The following is a 15,170-nucleotide window of genomic DNA, read 5'->3' as shown; positions in this document are numbered from 1 at the left end:
TTCATTGTGATAAGACAGTAAACAGCAGCCTCGTTCCTTGTGCTCCCCGCTCAGGTAACTAGGTCCTAAAAAGTGCGGGGTCCAGACGACGCAGGCATGGGCTAGATCTGACCTTGCACAGAATGACATCAGAACGCTCACTGTCCTGCGATGCCTGAGAATTCGTGCATTACCCAGAATTGCCGAAAAACCCGCGAGAGAGCTTCTTCACACCCCAAAATCTGGCTCATCATCAAACCTAATTTTTCAAAGAAAGATGTCCTTTTAAAGAATGAAAGAAGTGACACGTACACACTGGGTACATGGGGTTATTTCCTAGGCAAATGTGCATGTTTGGGATTTGGGTTTAATTATTCTTTGATGTGGAAAGAGGGACAATCCACGAAGAAGTGAGTTGAGAGAGAAGCCGTGGGCAAGGCGGTGGGGGAAAGCTGTGCTCCCTACAAAGGCATTTCCATGTAACTGAAAAGGGAATCAAAGCTCCCAGCTATTAAATTACCTCTGACATCACCTCTGTTTGCTGGAGCTACATTTGCTTAACCTGTTCTCAGATGAGATCACCAGCCGAAGGGGCCAGGCTGGTCTTCACAGCAGAATGGAGGGGACACATCAAGTACAAACACCTGACTTAAAGCTGGGGAGTTCTCCCCCTGGATGCTTCTACTGGCTCCCACACCCTTTCTTAGGGATACAACCAGTGCCCAGCCCCAGAACCCCTAGAGCAAAGGGGTATTTATGTATGTGTTTTATTGGATGGACTCGATTTCATTTCTTGATATCTAACTACCTTTCTATATAGTTGGTAAGAGAGTTCTCCTTGGATTTTTAATAGATAAACTGCTTTAAAAATAACTCCGGAAACATATAACCTACATTGCTCCATTTCGGGGACATTAGCCTGCATTCCACGCTGCCCATGTTTTTCTGCTGTGTTCTGGCCACCCCTGATCTCCTCTGCAAACACCAAGCACAACTAGAGGTTTATTGAATCGCTTATGTGTCGATCCAAGATAGTAAAACTCGAATTGCTAACGTTAATTCATGGGTGTAGCTGTGGTGGGCAAGGAGGGGGTCTTCTTGGTTCACTTACGGAGCCTTGGAATCGTGTCTAATTTCCCGAGGCTGAGGAGTGACACAGGACAGAGGCACCGAGCTCACATCTGGTGATGAGAGATCATAAAAACATAAGAAAAAATAAAAATCATTAGAAAACCCAGCAACGTGTCTCAGCTGTCAATCAGAGACATTTTCACTGCTGTGAGGATTGAGTCTGTCCTAGGAACCATCTACAATGACTTCAGGAGAAATGGTTTTTTGTTTTGTTTTATTTTGTAGTTGTTGTTTTTTTTTTTCCCCCAGACAATAAAATCATTCTATGAATGGCCCCAAAATGTGCAGTTCTTCTCAGGACTTAAGAAAAAGTAGAGGTTAACTCCAGGCAAGACAGGGGAACTGGCGATCGTATTTTGTCCTGCTGTTTGCCTGATGTTTTCAAAGAGGTTTGGAAAAATCACCCAGTAAGAAGGGCAAGCTTCACTCATTTTGTTTATTTGTTTGTTTATTCGAAAAACACACCAAGGACTCTATTTTGTGCCAGGCATTGTACTAAGTGGTATGGATTTTTTTTTTTTCCATAAAATGTGGGGTCTGTTCAGAAGCAGCTCACAGCAGGGAGACATGAAAACTCCAGCATATCCAGGTGGTGCGAAACAGTTTGCGTGAAGACATGAATTGGGTGTCACGAAACACTACTTACCCTCAAAGCTTGTGAAATGCTGCATTTTTATTCATTTGGTTCTATTCTCTTTCATCTTTAAGTGCTTATCATGACCCACTCAATTGATTTCCCAGCCTGTAAATAGGTCCTTTGGAAGACTGGTCTAGAAGGTGGGATTTATGTGGAGGGATGGGAGGGATTTGAGACCAAGCTCAGGAGAGAAAGACCAGGGGCAGGAGGACCCCAGCCCCCAGGGTAGGGGGCAGTTTGTGTTCGGATCCTACACTGTGATTATAGGCTTTTGCACAAGGAATGGGGACCTAATGTTTTGGAGTAACTCCGTTCGGGTATGTGGGAAGGACCGATGTCTCTCTCTGATTTTTTCTACCTTCATTTAAATGGAAACATACACTTTAACAACAATGAGTGAGAGATGCTGAGTTGCGGGGCACGTGGGAAGGGGATAGCCCAGCTTCCGACTGGCCCTTTGGTGGTTTCTGTAGTGGATGAAACGAGACTGCGAGACGCAGGTTCAGCCTCGCCCCCCAGGGTCCCGGGGGCTCCTCCCTTCCGCGTGCCTGACATCAGCTCTGTGCTATGTCACGGCAGCGGCTCAGGGGAAGTGCGCTCACAGGCACTTAGGACTTGGTGGCATACGGAACCAGGAGCGCCAACCCGCCCGCCTTTGGTAAAGGACACAATCCCAGGAGCCACCTAAAACACGGTCGTGTATTTTGACAAGAATTTTAATCTCTATAGATACTTTTATTTCTTATTTTATTCTTTTAAAAGGTGTTTTTCTTTATTTTTTAGAGAGAGGGGGAGCATGAATGGGGGGAGAGAGACAACCAGACCCAGCGCTGAGCAGTGTCCCCGATGCGGGACTCGATCCCATGACTCTGAGATTGTAAGCAGAACTGAAACTGAGAATCACCCAGGCGCCCCCGTATAGATATTTTTAATTCATTCCTGAAGGCCTCAGAGCTGTGGGCTTATCGCCACCTCCTTGAGAGATGAGCGGGGCCATCCTATTGTTTTTAAAATACCAAAATGTCTCTGTAGCCACTGGACATGACGGCCGACCAGGGCCTGCTGGGTTCCTGAGCACAGCACCCCCGCGGGGGTCCTGGCCCCAGGCCTGTCCGGTTTCTCCCTGGTTAGATGTTGGCACAAAAGGCTTAAGATACATGGTTGGCCTCTTCCATTGACCCTGCCCTGTGCCCTTGTGGTTATTAGCATTTAGGTGGGTAAATTATGATTCCTCCTGAAAAAGCACTTTGAGAAGACCCCGCATACATCACTGCATTTTTTTTTTAACTGTTGATGACTTCCCTGGTTCTCTCTCACCTGCTGCGACCACACCAGTGAAATCAGTGTTCACAGCTAGAGCTTTCCTGTCTGTGGGACCCGTCCGTGAATCCGTAAGCCTCCGGTTGTGCGAAGGTGTGTATGCAGAGGAGATCGGGGCTGGCCAGCAGGGACTAGAACATCGTGGTTAAGGCGGAACGCAAGCTAATATCCCTGAAGTGGGGCAACAGAGATTCAGTTTTTCTCAAGGACCAAAGTAGTTATTCTGGAAGCAGATCATCTGTTAAAAATGCAGGAGGGAATCAATGACTAGCTCTGCAGGGAAGTGACCAGAGGCCCGGAGACAAAACAGACTCCATACGATTCTCATTAAAAAAATAAATAAATGCTCATTGAGGTTCTGTAAGATCTGAGAGGTGGGCACCGGCTATCCGCGTAAGGAAGGATACGGCCCCCGCTGGAGGTGCACGGGGCTCCTCTGTGTTCCCTTGAGATGCCGGGCCCCACTAGCTCGCCGTCCGTGACGCCACGCAGGTGTCCCAGGCCCCACACCTTCCCGATCAAAGAGCACAAGATCATCCTCTTCCCCTTGGCTTTCTGGAGAAAGCGAGGAGGACCCCTTCACCCTAACGAGGGCTGCCCGGGCCGACGGAGCTGTCTTTGCAGGCGCCGCGTTCCCCGACTCCTGGATGTACATTACCACCTGGCACTCGGGAAATGTAAAAATAACAGCCGTATAAATAACCGCATGACCTATGAAATTATACATGAGGAATGGGTCTCTGGGCCAGGCTAGCGTGGTGTTTAGATGTTCATGTTCAGCTAATTATAGGACGGGCAAGCTACCCGAGTACGCGGAGAGGGAAGGGATTGGCGTGATTTGTTTCCCATTCCGGCAGGGACAGAAGAGACGGGCACGAAAGGATCCAGTTAGTTAAATTTAAAAGAAAATTGGCACAACATAATTTTCTGTGCATTTTTGGGTTCTAAAAACCTTATTTATACTGACAGTCACTTTTTAGCTTTACTATCAATATATTCTTCCCCTGCTCAGCACATATGTTGTTGAAGATATCACTCTATTTCCTGATTCAGTTGGCGTTTCCAGCGCAAACCCTCTCCTTGCACTTGGCAGGGGAGTGGGTGGCAGGAGTTAGGAGTAGGGGACAAGGAAGCATTTCCATTCTACCCCGCTTAACCCGGAGGATAAGTGTTGGTGGCACTGTCTGCCGCAGAAGAAATGCCTAAAACACGACTCCAGAGGAATTTTGATCTACTCAAGAGGAGCGATTTCTGAAGGGTCATTAAAAAGTGGGAAGGTGTGCTGGGGGATGGTGCTAGCCTTTGAAGGTCAGTAGCCTTGGACAGTTGTGTTTTCTCAACCTGTCCGTCCTTTGCAATTGCTAGGGTGCTCTATTTTTTCTGTCTCGTAAGGTAATGGGTTCCTTTAGGAATGCAAGTGAATTGCGGCACATGGCTGTGTCATAAAGGTGATCGCACGGAAGCCCCGTGTTCTGTCCCCAAGCTCCCCCCTTACTGTTAGACATTGAAGCCTGCTTTTGACACATTTCTGCAACTATCAGCAAAGACGACGAGGTCCGATTCACATGGCTTGGCGTCAGCTAGAGCTGGACAAAACATACAGAGACGCGGCGTGCGCCCTCCACGCCGGAGGACACACTGCCGGAAGACCCGCTCTGCTCCCATCTCGTGTCTTGTGGCGCAAGCCCCCATCGGGGGTGGGGTGGGGTTCTGTCTGCATATTTGAGGCTTGGATCCGACACAGTCTAGATGTGTCCTTACACTGGACGTTTGTCCTCCTCTGAGGCAGCAGGCCCTATGTTTGGGTTAAGTTAGCATGTATTTTTTAAAAAGTTTAATTTGCTTCCTAGAGGCTTGTATAGCAGAATGCAGGGCAATGTGGGGGTACTCAATCCTTATTTATAGTTCTTACCTGCGGTAATAGACGATTTCACAAAAATCAGAGGCGTAAGAGACATTATTCCTTGTAACTCACACACTAGATGCCGATCTGGGGTCTAAGTGATCCCATCCAAACTGAGTTAGTTACGCACCATCTATGTGTGTCCGTGAGCACCGTCGAGCTGGAACGCCCAGGTTTTAGGAACGAGAACTTGAGAAGTAGAAGGACTATGCCAGCCGCGTCTCTCCGTGTTTGTACCTTCCCTTAATGCCAAAGAGGAAAAAACAAGCGCATTCCCTCCGTGCAGTAGCCTTTCTGGAGAGGAATTTTCCTATAGAGTTGTGGAATGATTGGAGCCAGCGTGAGTAATGAGTTTAAAATGTATTTGCACATTTTTTCTGCCTTGCGTAGCACTCTCGGTATTAAATCAGTCAAACAGCAATAGTTTGTTTTTCTCCTGCGTTACTGAAACCTGGATCCTGTCTCCTATGTTTCCAAAATATACTCTAAAATTATCTCAAGTTAAGGTAACCAAGAGAGAAATGATGTGTTTAAGCATTCCCCTTAAAGAAACACTCTGTTGCTCACTCCTGACTCATTCTCTGCGACCTCTCTGTGGCACGCATTGCTGTCAGCCTCTCTCTGCCCTCCACCCCCCCACCCCGCCTCTGAGCCCACACCTGCCTGCTTGTGTCCACTCTCACCATGCCTCGCCCTCTGCTGCCCTTCTCTACACGATCTCTGCAAGAGATCTCCCGACTAAGAGATGCTTGAGTCTTTCCTGCACATTTTCTTTTCAGTCCTAATGAATGCTGTGACTCAAATAATTGCCACTCAGTTTCACCCTTGGGCGTGCGCCTGTCACTTGAAGGTCAGCGAGCACAGCCCCAAACTGTCCTGTGTCCAGGTACTTCGCTGGTGCTGACTTACTCTGGTCCCTAAGCTCCGAGAGACCTGTAAGGCGGACCGTCCTGACCACCCAGCCCTGCCTCTTCCCTAGTCTCAATGCTCCCAGCTCCTGTCTCTGATCTGTCCTCCAGCCCCATCCAGCTGGACACATTTTTGCCAGAGTAGTAACATTTTAAAAATGCAGTTTATGTTCTGTCCTTACCTAAGTATTGGCTGGCCCCCTGATCTGGTGATGGTGCATAAGTGACAAATGTGCCCACAGAGTGTGCGGAACCAGACTCCCCTCTCTCTCCTCTCCCCTCCCCTCCTCTCCTCTCCTCTCCCCTCCCCTCCTCTCCTCTTCCTTCCCCCCTCTACTCTCTGTCCTCTCCTCCCCTTTCTTCTCTGAGCAAAAAGGCTTTCCAGACCATTGTATTTTCCAAACCATGGGGCAGGTGTGGGGTGTCTTTAAGAAAGATAATTACAATGACAAACATTTAGGGAGTGAAGGGAGCATTTGTTTAAAACGGGAAAATAAGCAAAGCATCCATTGGCCAAAGCTGTCTTCTGCCACCATTAACTGGGCACGCACTGACCGACTGACTGGCGCTTGGGCCTTGGACATGGCCTTGGCAGGTGAGGGTGGGGTTCACGACCATCACTCTGTAGACTCCTGTCTCCTGTCTCTAGGCACCAAGACGCCAGAGCCAAGACTTCCCAAACTGATGGCAGTTTTCTGAGATTACAGGTCGCAAAGCCGTGTACGGTTAAGATTTTTAAACCCTGAGCAGGCATGAACCTTCCATATCGGTGGGATAAGGAGGACATCCTCATCCGTGATAACTGGTAGTGAAAACCTGAATGCACAGTGCGGGTTGGGAACAGATTTCAGATGTCCCAGAGTCCGTCCTTCCCCTCATGTTAATGCTCAGGTGGAAAGCAAACGGCTGTGGCCCTTTGAATACAGAGATTTTCACCTCGCTCAATGAGAAGTTTTCCTTACCTCGTCATTTTAAATAAGCAGAGATTAGAAGCTCAAGGGTATGTTCACAGTGAAAGTCCTTTCGCGTTGTCAGTAATCTCGTGTGAATGAGGACAAACGGTTACCAAGGTTTTCCCATAATCATTCCCACGGATTCCGTAGTGAGTAGATTGGTCAACCGTTTTCATTGCAAAACATGGAGTTTCCTTCTAGAAAACAAAAATGTCTCCAGCAGTTTGGTGGTGATCATTCATTTATTATTTATTCTGTTTTCCCTAAGTGAAACAGACCAGTGGAGAGACCTGAGTGGGCACAGGGCGTGGTCCGACTTAGGGTCAGAACAAGGTGGTCAGCCTCAGGCCAGCGGCCTCCTGGGCGGGAACTCCTCTTCCCAGGGGCTGGCGGCCCTTGGCTGGGGCTTCACGGCACCCCTGACCTCTGCTCGCTGGACACCAGTAACTGCCCCCTCCTCCGGGATGGGGACTAGCGAGGTCTCCAGTCATGCCCAGATATTCCGGGGGACAATATACCTTCTATGGAAAACCAGTTTTCAAAGGATAGCACACACCCAGAGTGGTAGTTTAGTTATATATATATTTTTTAAAAACAACCCAAAACAGCAACAAACAAACAAAAAACGAACACAGCCAAGCGGAAATTTTTCCTGCATCTGCATTTGCAGATTCCCTAGAACTCTCCCACTCGATTAAGATTCAAGCTAACCGTGTCCACGCTGCATGCTCATATTTAACAGTCGTATCCTGGGGTAAAGGCCGACGTTTTATCTTTGAGTCAGATCCCAGGGTGATTCACTTCTCTCGTACCTGTGCAAACAGCACCGGGCAGGGGTCACAGAGAAGTCCTGTTTACAGGCTCAGAGGAACAGCCCGGTACGCAGACAGAGCGGCGTCGTGGATGCCGCCGAGCTCCACCAACCACTGAGCACACAAGACGCGCGGACACACAGCAGCGCAGACTCGCCTTCAGTCTTCAGTCTTTCAGGATTTCACCGCACACGCTCCCTCCCTGTTGGCTTAGATCCACTCAGAGCCTCAAATATTTTCTTTTGGTGTGACTGTGACAGACTTTTCTTCACCCTGAAAATCCCAGTGGCCACTGCTTAGAGGCATGACGAGGCCTCACGACTTTGTTGGCTCTGGATCATCCCTTGCAGGGCTCTCCCTGAAGTACAGATCTTGTGTACGCACCCTCGTAACTGGAACTGCTCCCGACTCGATCCCAGGGTCCTTGGGTTCCTTCCGTGCCCGAGTCCAGGGTCACGGGCATCCTCCTGATGAGGAACATGGAGGCTGCTCGCTACACGGACCCTTTGGAGCAAAACCAAACCGCGGAGGGTTTCTGCCTTCGCTCTTCGTTGTGGCTGAAACTAGGCATTAGCAAGTTGGGGCACAGGCGCTCGGACGTGTCTGGATTTCCCTCCGAGCCAGGGTGTTTATGAGCAGAGGCTGACACAGAATTTAGGAAGCCAAGAACCACCCCCACAATTAATATTCATGAGGAAGGCTAACCCTGGAGGGGAGACGTTGGTCTAGATGTTGCAAGTCCAGTTCGGTGGCCGGAGGACAGCGCTCAGCCTGCAGTTCCGGGTTCGTTACCACTGAGGCACGGAGAAGCAGCCGCCTTCCCCTTTAGATCAGCAGCTGCAGTGACCGGAGGCTTTGCACAGAAGGACCAAGCGCAGGAGTGAGTGTGGGTGGATGGCGGAGCCTGAGTGCCTCCGTCTGAACCCGGCTGATTCTGAAATGTTTGCGCGGAGGTTAACCTCCCCGAGCCTCAAGGATCTCATCTCGAAAATGGGTGTGAAAGGGACAGCTCTTCAGAAGCAGGAAAACCAGGGCAAAATCGGATGTCACGTCTGGTGGGGGACTGGCACATCCTAAACCCTCAGGAGATGGTGATTATCATCAGAACAAGGTGAATAGTTGTCGTTAGATTGGCCATCGATTCTTATGTTTTACTTGAAGAAAGACTTCCTTCCTTATTCCAACCCAGAGCCATCCCCGAATAGACCTACGCTTTTAAGACAGAAATACAGGGACGCCTGGGTGGCTCAGTTGGTTGGGCAGCTGCCTTCGGCTCAGGTCATGATCCCAGCGTCCTGGGATCGAGTCCCACATCGGGCTCCTTGCTCGGCGGGAAGCCTGCTTCTCTCTCTGCCTCCGTCTGCCAGTGCTCGCTCTCGCTCTCTCTCTCTGACAAATAAATAAATAAAATCTTTAAAAAAAAAAAAAAAAAAAAAAAAAAAAGACAGAAATACAAAGAAAATTTTCGAGGTAATATAAGAATCACCGCCTAACTCATACGGCACGTTGAAAACCAGTCCTTGGCTGCAGTGTAAGCGGTTGATGAGAAATATTTTTAAAACCTTAATAGGAAAATTGGAGGTTTTGACTATAAAAACGTGAGTTGTTTAGGAGCCGGAAACTGGTGAAGAGGGACGCTAGCATCTTGTTTATAGCAAGAGTCTACGCAGTGCATCTGAGTACTGAGTTCTGTCCCTCTGGAGGTCAGAGGACCATCCCCATTCACCCAGGGAGGGACGCCCTGGTTCCCAGCCTTGGCTAAGCTCCCTCTGCACCGGAACAGAACCTCAGCTCCTCATGGCGATGGCCGTCCGTTTGTCATGGTCATTACTGCACGTGGAGTTCGCGAAGAGTGCGAACACATTGTAGGAATTCAACACCGATTCAAAGAGCGAGAAAAGGAGCTGGAAGAGACGCTGCCGAACATCTGTGTCTTGAGACGACTTTAAAGCCAAACCGTGTCACTAACGTGCAGATTTCTCGGAAAGGCGAGCGAGAGTCGACGGAAAGGGATAGGTGGTCTTGCAGTGGTAGCCGGAGAACTCGGACGGTCCCTCCCGACCGCCTGCTCTCAGGCTCATCCCTGTTCTTCCGCACGCTGGCTGAGCCGAAGCTTTTCTGCTCGTTTCAAGTGCCGGGATCCGGGAGCTGCCGTGGTTTTCCAAGACCTGTCCGTTTCACCTCCATTCTCTCCCTCCGGCATCTCCTGCTCTAGACGGCAGCGCGCTTTCCTGCGGGCAGACCTGACGCACCCTCCACCTCCAAGTGACAGGTCCCTGGGGCTCGTCCGACTACGAGCCCCACGGGTGAGGACAGGAGCCCACCCCAGCTGGTGGGAGTGCCTGTGGCAACGCAGGGGACACGGGTCAGTGTGGAGCGTCTGGATACATGACCGTCGCCTGTCATGCCGTTTGAGTGTAAGGCTCGAGGGCGGGGGAGATCAGCATAGAGGCAAGAGGTAGAAAGGATCCTGTCAGGACCAACGCGGAGAGACGGGCTCTGGAGGGCCAGGACCAACCCGGAGAGACGGGCTCTGGAGGGCCAGGACCAACCCGGAGAGACGGGCTCTGGAGGGCCAGGCTTCTCCCTCCCTCCCTCCCTCTCTCTCTCCCTATATTCTTCCTTCCTCGTCTTCCCTCCATCTGCCCTTCAGGATCACTGGAGATAAACCATTCTGTCACATGTAAAGTATAATAAAGCAAATTAGGCTTTTTATCCCTTTCGAATAATCTGTTAGCCTTAAATTTCAGAAAGCCCTAACCGAAAGGCAGTCAGAATCCATTCTGTACCACGGAAGACCAGAAGCAACATCCACATCGTCCATATTGAACGAGGATCCTCCAGAACATCCCTTGGGAAGCAACAGCCAGTCCCAGGCACCCCTGACCAGCCCCAGAGAGGGACCGTGACGCCAAGAGAGGCGGGGAGGGGTGGTGGGGGCCACACCTGACACCCTGGTGGACAATTGTGCTTCCTTTGCTCCCTCCGGGCATTCGTAGACCCTGCCTCAGGATAACGCGGTAGACTTTGCTCCAGACCCTGGCATTTGTTACATTTTACTTTATTATTTCTACATAGTTAAAAAAAAATCTTCATTTGGGGGACGGCTTCTTGTACTCATTGATCCCTGAGCACTCAACAGGGGACACACAGTGAACGATTAGGTAATGTTAGTGCAAAAGTAGGGTTTTGAGGTTTAATAGTCCTCAGTGGATAATAATAAAGTTGGTAAGATCCTGTGAGTGTATTTCTTATTTTTTCAAACCTGTAAGGATTGTCTCAGCTCTACTTAATTTAGTAATTGAGAAAACTTGTGAAACATGAATTTATTTCCATGCTACTTTTAGGAAATAGCGTTCTCAAGACAGACGGCACTCTAGTGACAAGTTATTAGACTCTGACACCAAAAATTCTGTACAGATATGTTTGAAAATAGTAAATTATGTAATTCATTATCACCACTCAATATTCCCCATTACGTTTGAGAGTGCTGTGACAAAATTTGGTGGACATTTTGTAGGCCATAAATTTAATGAAGGATGATTATTGATTTACTATTTCAAATACAATTAGTGTTTCATTTGATGAGTTGTATTATTTTCTTCTCCTATTTTATTAAATTAGTTGGTGCATTTTATCCAAAAAGAGTAACCCTTTCTAAAATTTATTTTAGGTTTTGAGACGAACATGAACCTCACTGGCCGAGAGGATGCTGGTAGATCAGAAATTGCATCTGAGACTCAAGATAGAAATGCAAATAACCATGGAATTCAATTATCTAATTCACTCTCGAGTGCTATCACCGCAGAAAATGGGAATTCCGTCTCAAATGGTAAGTGCTTTTTAAATTCGGAAGTAAATAGATGAAAGTATTAAGTTCTGTCAACTTTCCTAGGGAGAATGGATTTGAAACGTAAAAATGAAGTAGGCTTAAAAGCTGGAACATAGATCATAAACTTCGCTGGAGGGTATGTTGTAGCATTTTATGGGTTGGGTTAAAGAATTATAGTTGTGTTCAGTGTTAGCTGACTTTCCAAAGATTGTTGTGGAGTATTCGCTACGTGGGAACCAATATAAAATGAGATTGTACAGAACAGAAGGAGGAGATGGGGTTGTTCTAATGGTACTTTTAATTTAAAAAAAACAAAACAAAACAAAACAAAACAAAAACCTTTTTCTTCTCATACCTGAGTAGTGTGAGGGAAAATAATACTGAAGTTACGGTAAACACCAAACTGGCCTGAAGTATTTAACTGGTGTATATAAAGGAATGTATCATCTAGAAATTGGCTAGACTGTGTTTATCCAAAAATCATCTGATAGTGGCTTAAACAAATAGCTTATTTCTCTCACACGTAAAAGCAGCCCATGGCTGTTGGGATTATTTTCCTGAGGACATCCAGAAAAGCTGGCCAAAATTTCCATTGTTGTTTAATCTGATTAAAGGCACTAGAAAACCATTACAACCATGAGGTCCAGGGAAGAGACTGAGGAAGGGGGTTTAGAATGCAGGGAGGACCCAGCAAGGAAGCCTACATTCTAGGCTCTTCTCCAAGGGACATCCAAGCACTCTCCCAGTCCACAGACACCAGCTTGGAAGCCGGACTGGACTTTTGACAGCCTCCTGGACTGTGGGGACAGACTAAGTCCAGGGTCTGCCAAGGCCATGGGTCAGAGCCTCGAGGTGTCCCTCCTCAGGGCTGGGTGTTCCCAATCTAGAAACCACAGCTCAGCTCTGAATCGTCTCAACCCCTGCTGTTTGACAGACGCCCTTCAGGACTGACAGGGCCCACGTGCACCTGGGAGGAAATGCGTGTGGATGTCTGTGTCTCAAAGGACATTGACGGCATCCGAGGCTTCAAAATGATGTCACAAACCATGTTTCAAATCCAGGGTTTAACACACAGTCAAAAAACCAGACACATGATGACACAAGACAAGATCACACATTAACAAGCAGAGATAGCGGCCCGTCGCGGCACATCCCCGGGAGCCCAGGAGACGGGAGTTCAGAAGCGCAGGCTTTAAGCTACGTGTGTTTACTGTGCCCGAGGAGATGGAAGAATGAGAATCAGCGGAAACGGGAAACTATAAAAACGTGTCAAATGGAAATTCTGAAATTGAGAAATAGTCATAAAATTCAGTACAATAGGGGATGAGTTTCGAGCTAATTAGACACAGTCATTAAAAAAAAAAAAAAAAACCCTGAGGACCTGGAAGATCCATGGGAGCGTTACAGAAGGAGACCCAGAGAAGCGAGAGAAGATAGGGGATTCCAGAACACGGTTTGGAGGCAGGAAGGGTGGGGTGAGAAAGTGGCTGGAATTCCGGAGAAAGCAGAGAGGCTACATGGACAGCAGGAAGACCGTGCCCATGAGGAGACCCACGGGCAAGTGTTTATGGGCCATCGTTGACCGTCATCCGAAATGGACGCCCTTGGACCGGTGACTGGATCACTCGGTCGTCTCCCGCTCTATAAAGCACCTGCCCACCGCCCCCGGAACTTAGAGGCTTAATGCAACAGAAGATGGTGACTTCATACGTTCTGTGGGTCAGGAGTCTGGCGGAGGCTGGTCTGAGTGCCCTGGTTTCAAGGTCCCTCACGAGGCAGCTCAACTGTTGGCCAAGATTCTAGTCCTCTTGAAGGTGTGAGTGCCTCGTGGTGGGCTCCCTGGGGCCATTTTACAGACTGACTAGCACATGGATAAATGGTGCAAAACACAAAGCGGGGGGCACTACCCTTCTGTGCAATGAAACGGTGACTCTCGAGCACGTCACTCTAAATGAGGAAAGAGTCAAAGCCGACAAGTACAATCCGTGCACATGATGTTTCGGAAAAAGCAAAACTAGAGGCACAGAAAACCAACACGTGGTTGCCCAAGGCTGGGCATGTGGTCGGGGCTGGACTGCGGTCCTGCTCCGTTGGGGGCCGCTGTAACAAAACACCAGACCGGGGGCTTCGGAAGGGCGGAAACACGCTGTGCGGGTTCTGGATGTCCGAGCAGCGCGCCCGCAAGCTCAGCTCCCAGGCCGCCCGCCTCCCGGCGCAGGGTGCCTGACTCCCGCTGTGTCCTCCCAAGTTGGAAGGACAGAGCCAGATCTCCGGGGTGCCCCTCATAAGGGCACTAACCGCAATCCTGAGGGTTCCACCCTCGGGACCTGATATCCTCCCAGAGGCACCAGCTCCTACAACCATCACCTTGGGGGTTAGGATTCTAACGTATGAATGGGGTAGGGGGGACACAAACACTCAGACCATAGCAGACAGCAGAGGGGCCCGGATCACTATCTGCAAGCAGGTATGCGTGTGTTCCTGGAAATGTATACACGTGTACGGCTTTCTGTCTGTAGATGTGACTTTTGTTCAAACCAAACCAAACCAAAGCCTGCTTAGCGTAAATAAAAAGAAAATTGCCCTTAGGCATCTCATAGTGAAACGCTGATAACTAAGAGTGAATATTAAAAGCAGCAAGAAGTAAAAAAAAAAAAAAACCCCACAAATTCTAAGGAACAGCAATTCAAAGACAATTTCAAAAACAATGAAATAACATATTTAACATGCTCAAAGCGCTGTCAGTCTAGGTTTTCATAAATAGTAAAAAAAAACTTCTTAAAAGATGCAAAGAAGTTAAGGCAGTTTTAGAAAAAAAAATAAAAACTGGAAGAATTCAATGCTGGGCAGACCCAGAATGCTCAGAGATACAAGCAGGAAAAATGAACAGTAAATAACGCCAGTGGAATCAGGAGAGTGTGAAGCAGGGTTTACTGTCGCACACGGGTGACTCAGACTCGCAGGCTGTAATTTCAAAGGCAGCCACTGAAGGAGTAATAGTGAGTATGTAATTTCCAAACCAATAGAGAGAGTAAAACAGAATAATAAAAGTCAGTCTATCCAAAAGGTGGCAAAAAAGTGGTGAACCGGAGTGACCTGCAAAACAAGACAGGGCGCCCCGGTGGCTCAGTGTTTGAGCCTCTGCCTTCAGCTCAGGTCATGATCCCAGAGTCCCGGGATCGAGTCCCGCATCGGGCTCCCCGCTCAGCGGGAAGCCTGTTGCGCCCTCTGCCAGCTCCTTCCCCTGCTTGTGCTTTCTCTCTCTCTGTCAAATAAATAAAGTCTAAAAAAAAAACCACACACACGCACAAGACCAATAGGAAAGTCATAGATGTAGGCATAAAATCACCTCTGGAAATAACTAAACTTGAACGCCATGGAAGTTTAAGAGACTCATTTAGTGTGAATTCACATTAGAGATAAATCCATTAATAAAATATTTTAAAGCCTAAGATTTCTGAAAAGCGTGTAAAGCATGAGGCTGCTAAAAATTTAAACGTGAAGGAACGGAGCGAGGAAAGGTGTGCCATGCGGATATTAAAAACGACTTTCTCATCTTTCTGGGAGTTCTAAATTACGTCTCTAAGGGATCAGTAGATTCGGGAAGAAATCACAAAGAAGCAGAACTTTGTAACCAATGACAATGAAAATATGACAGAACTTGTGGGACGCTGCTAATGCCTTCATCAGGGGAA

The 15,170-nt window shown here is 48.2% G+C and overlaps 1 protein-coding gene across 1 annotated transcript in view; it reads left to right on the top strand.

The window, feature by feature from the left end:
• Positions 1-15,170, top strand: part of MYO16 (myosin XVI) — a 442,217-nt gene that overhangs the window by 388,944 nt on the left and 38,103 nt on the right. The window contains exon 32 of the mRNA XM_080798962.1: positions 11,317-11,475. Coding sequence (XP_080655088.1) covers positions 11,317-11,475 — 159 coding nt within the window. The remainder of the gene's footprint in view (positions 1-11,316; positions 11,476-15,170) is intronic.

The sequence above is a fragment of the Martes martes genome (genome assembly GCF_963455335.1).
Source record: "Martes martes genome assembly, chromosome: 3".
NCBI lineage: Eukaryota > Metazoa > Chordata > Mammalia > Carnivora > Mustelidae > Martes > Martes martes.
The sequence above is the reverse complement of the archived record's forward strand: the minus strand, read 5'-3'. Positions and strand labels throughout refer to the sequence as shown.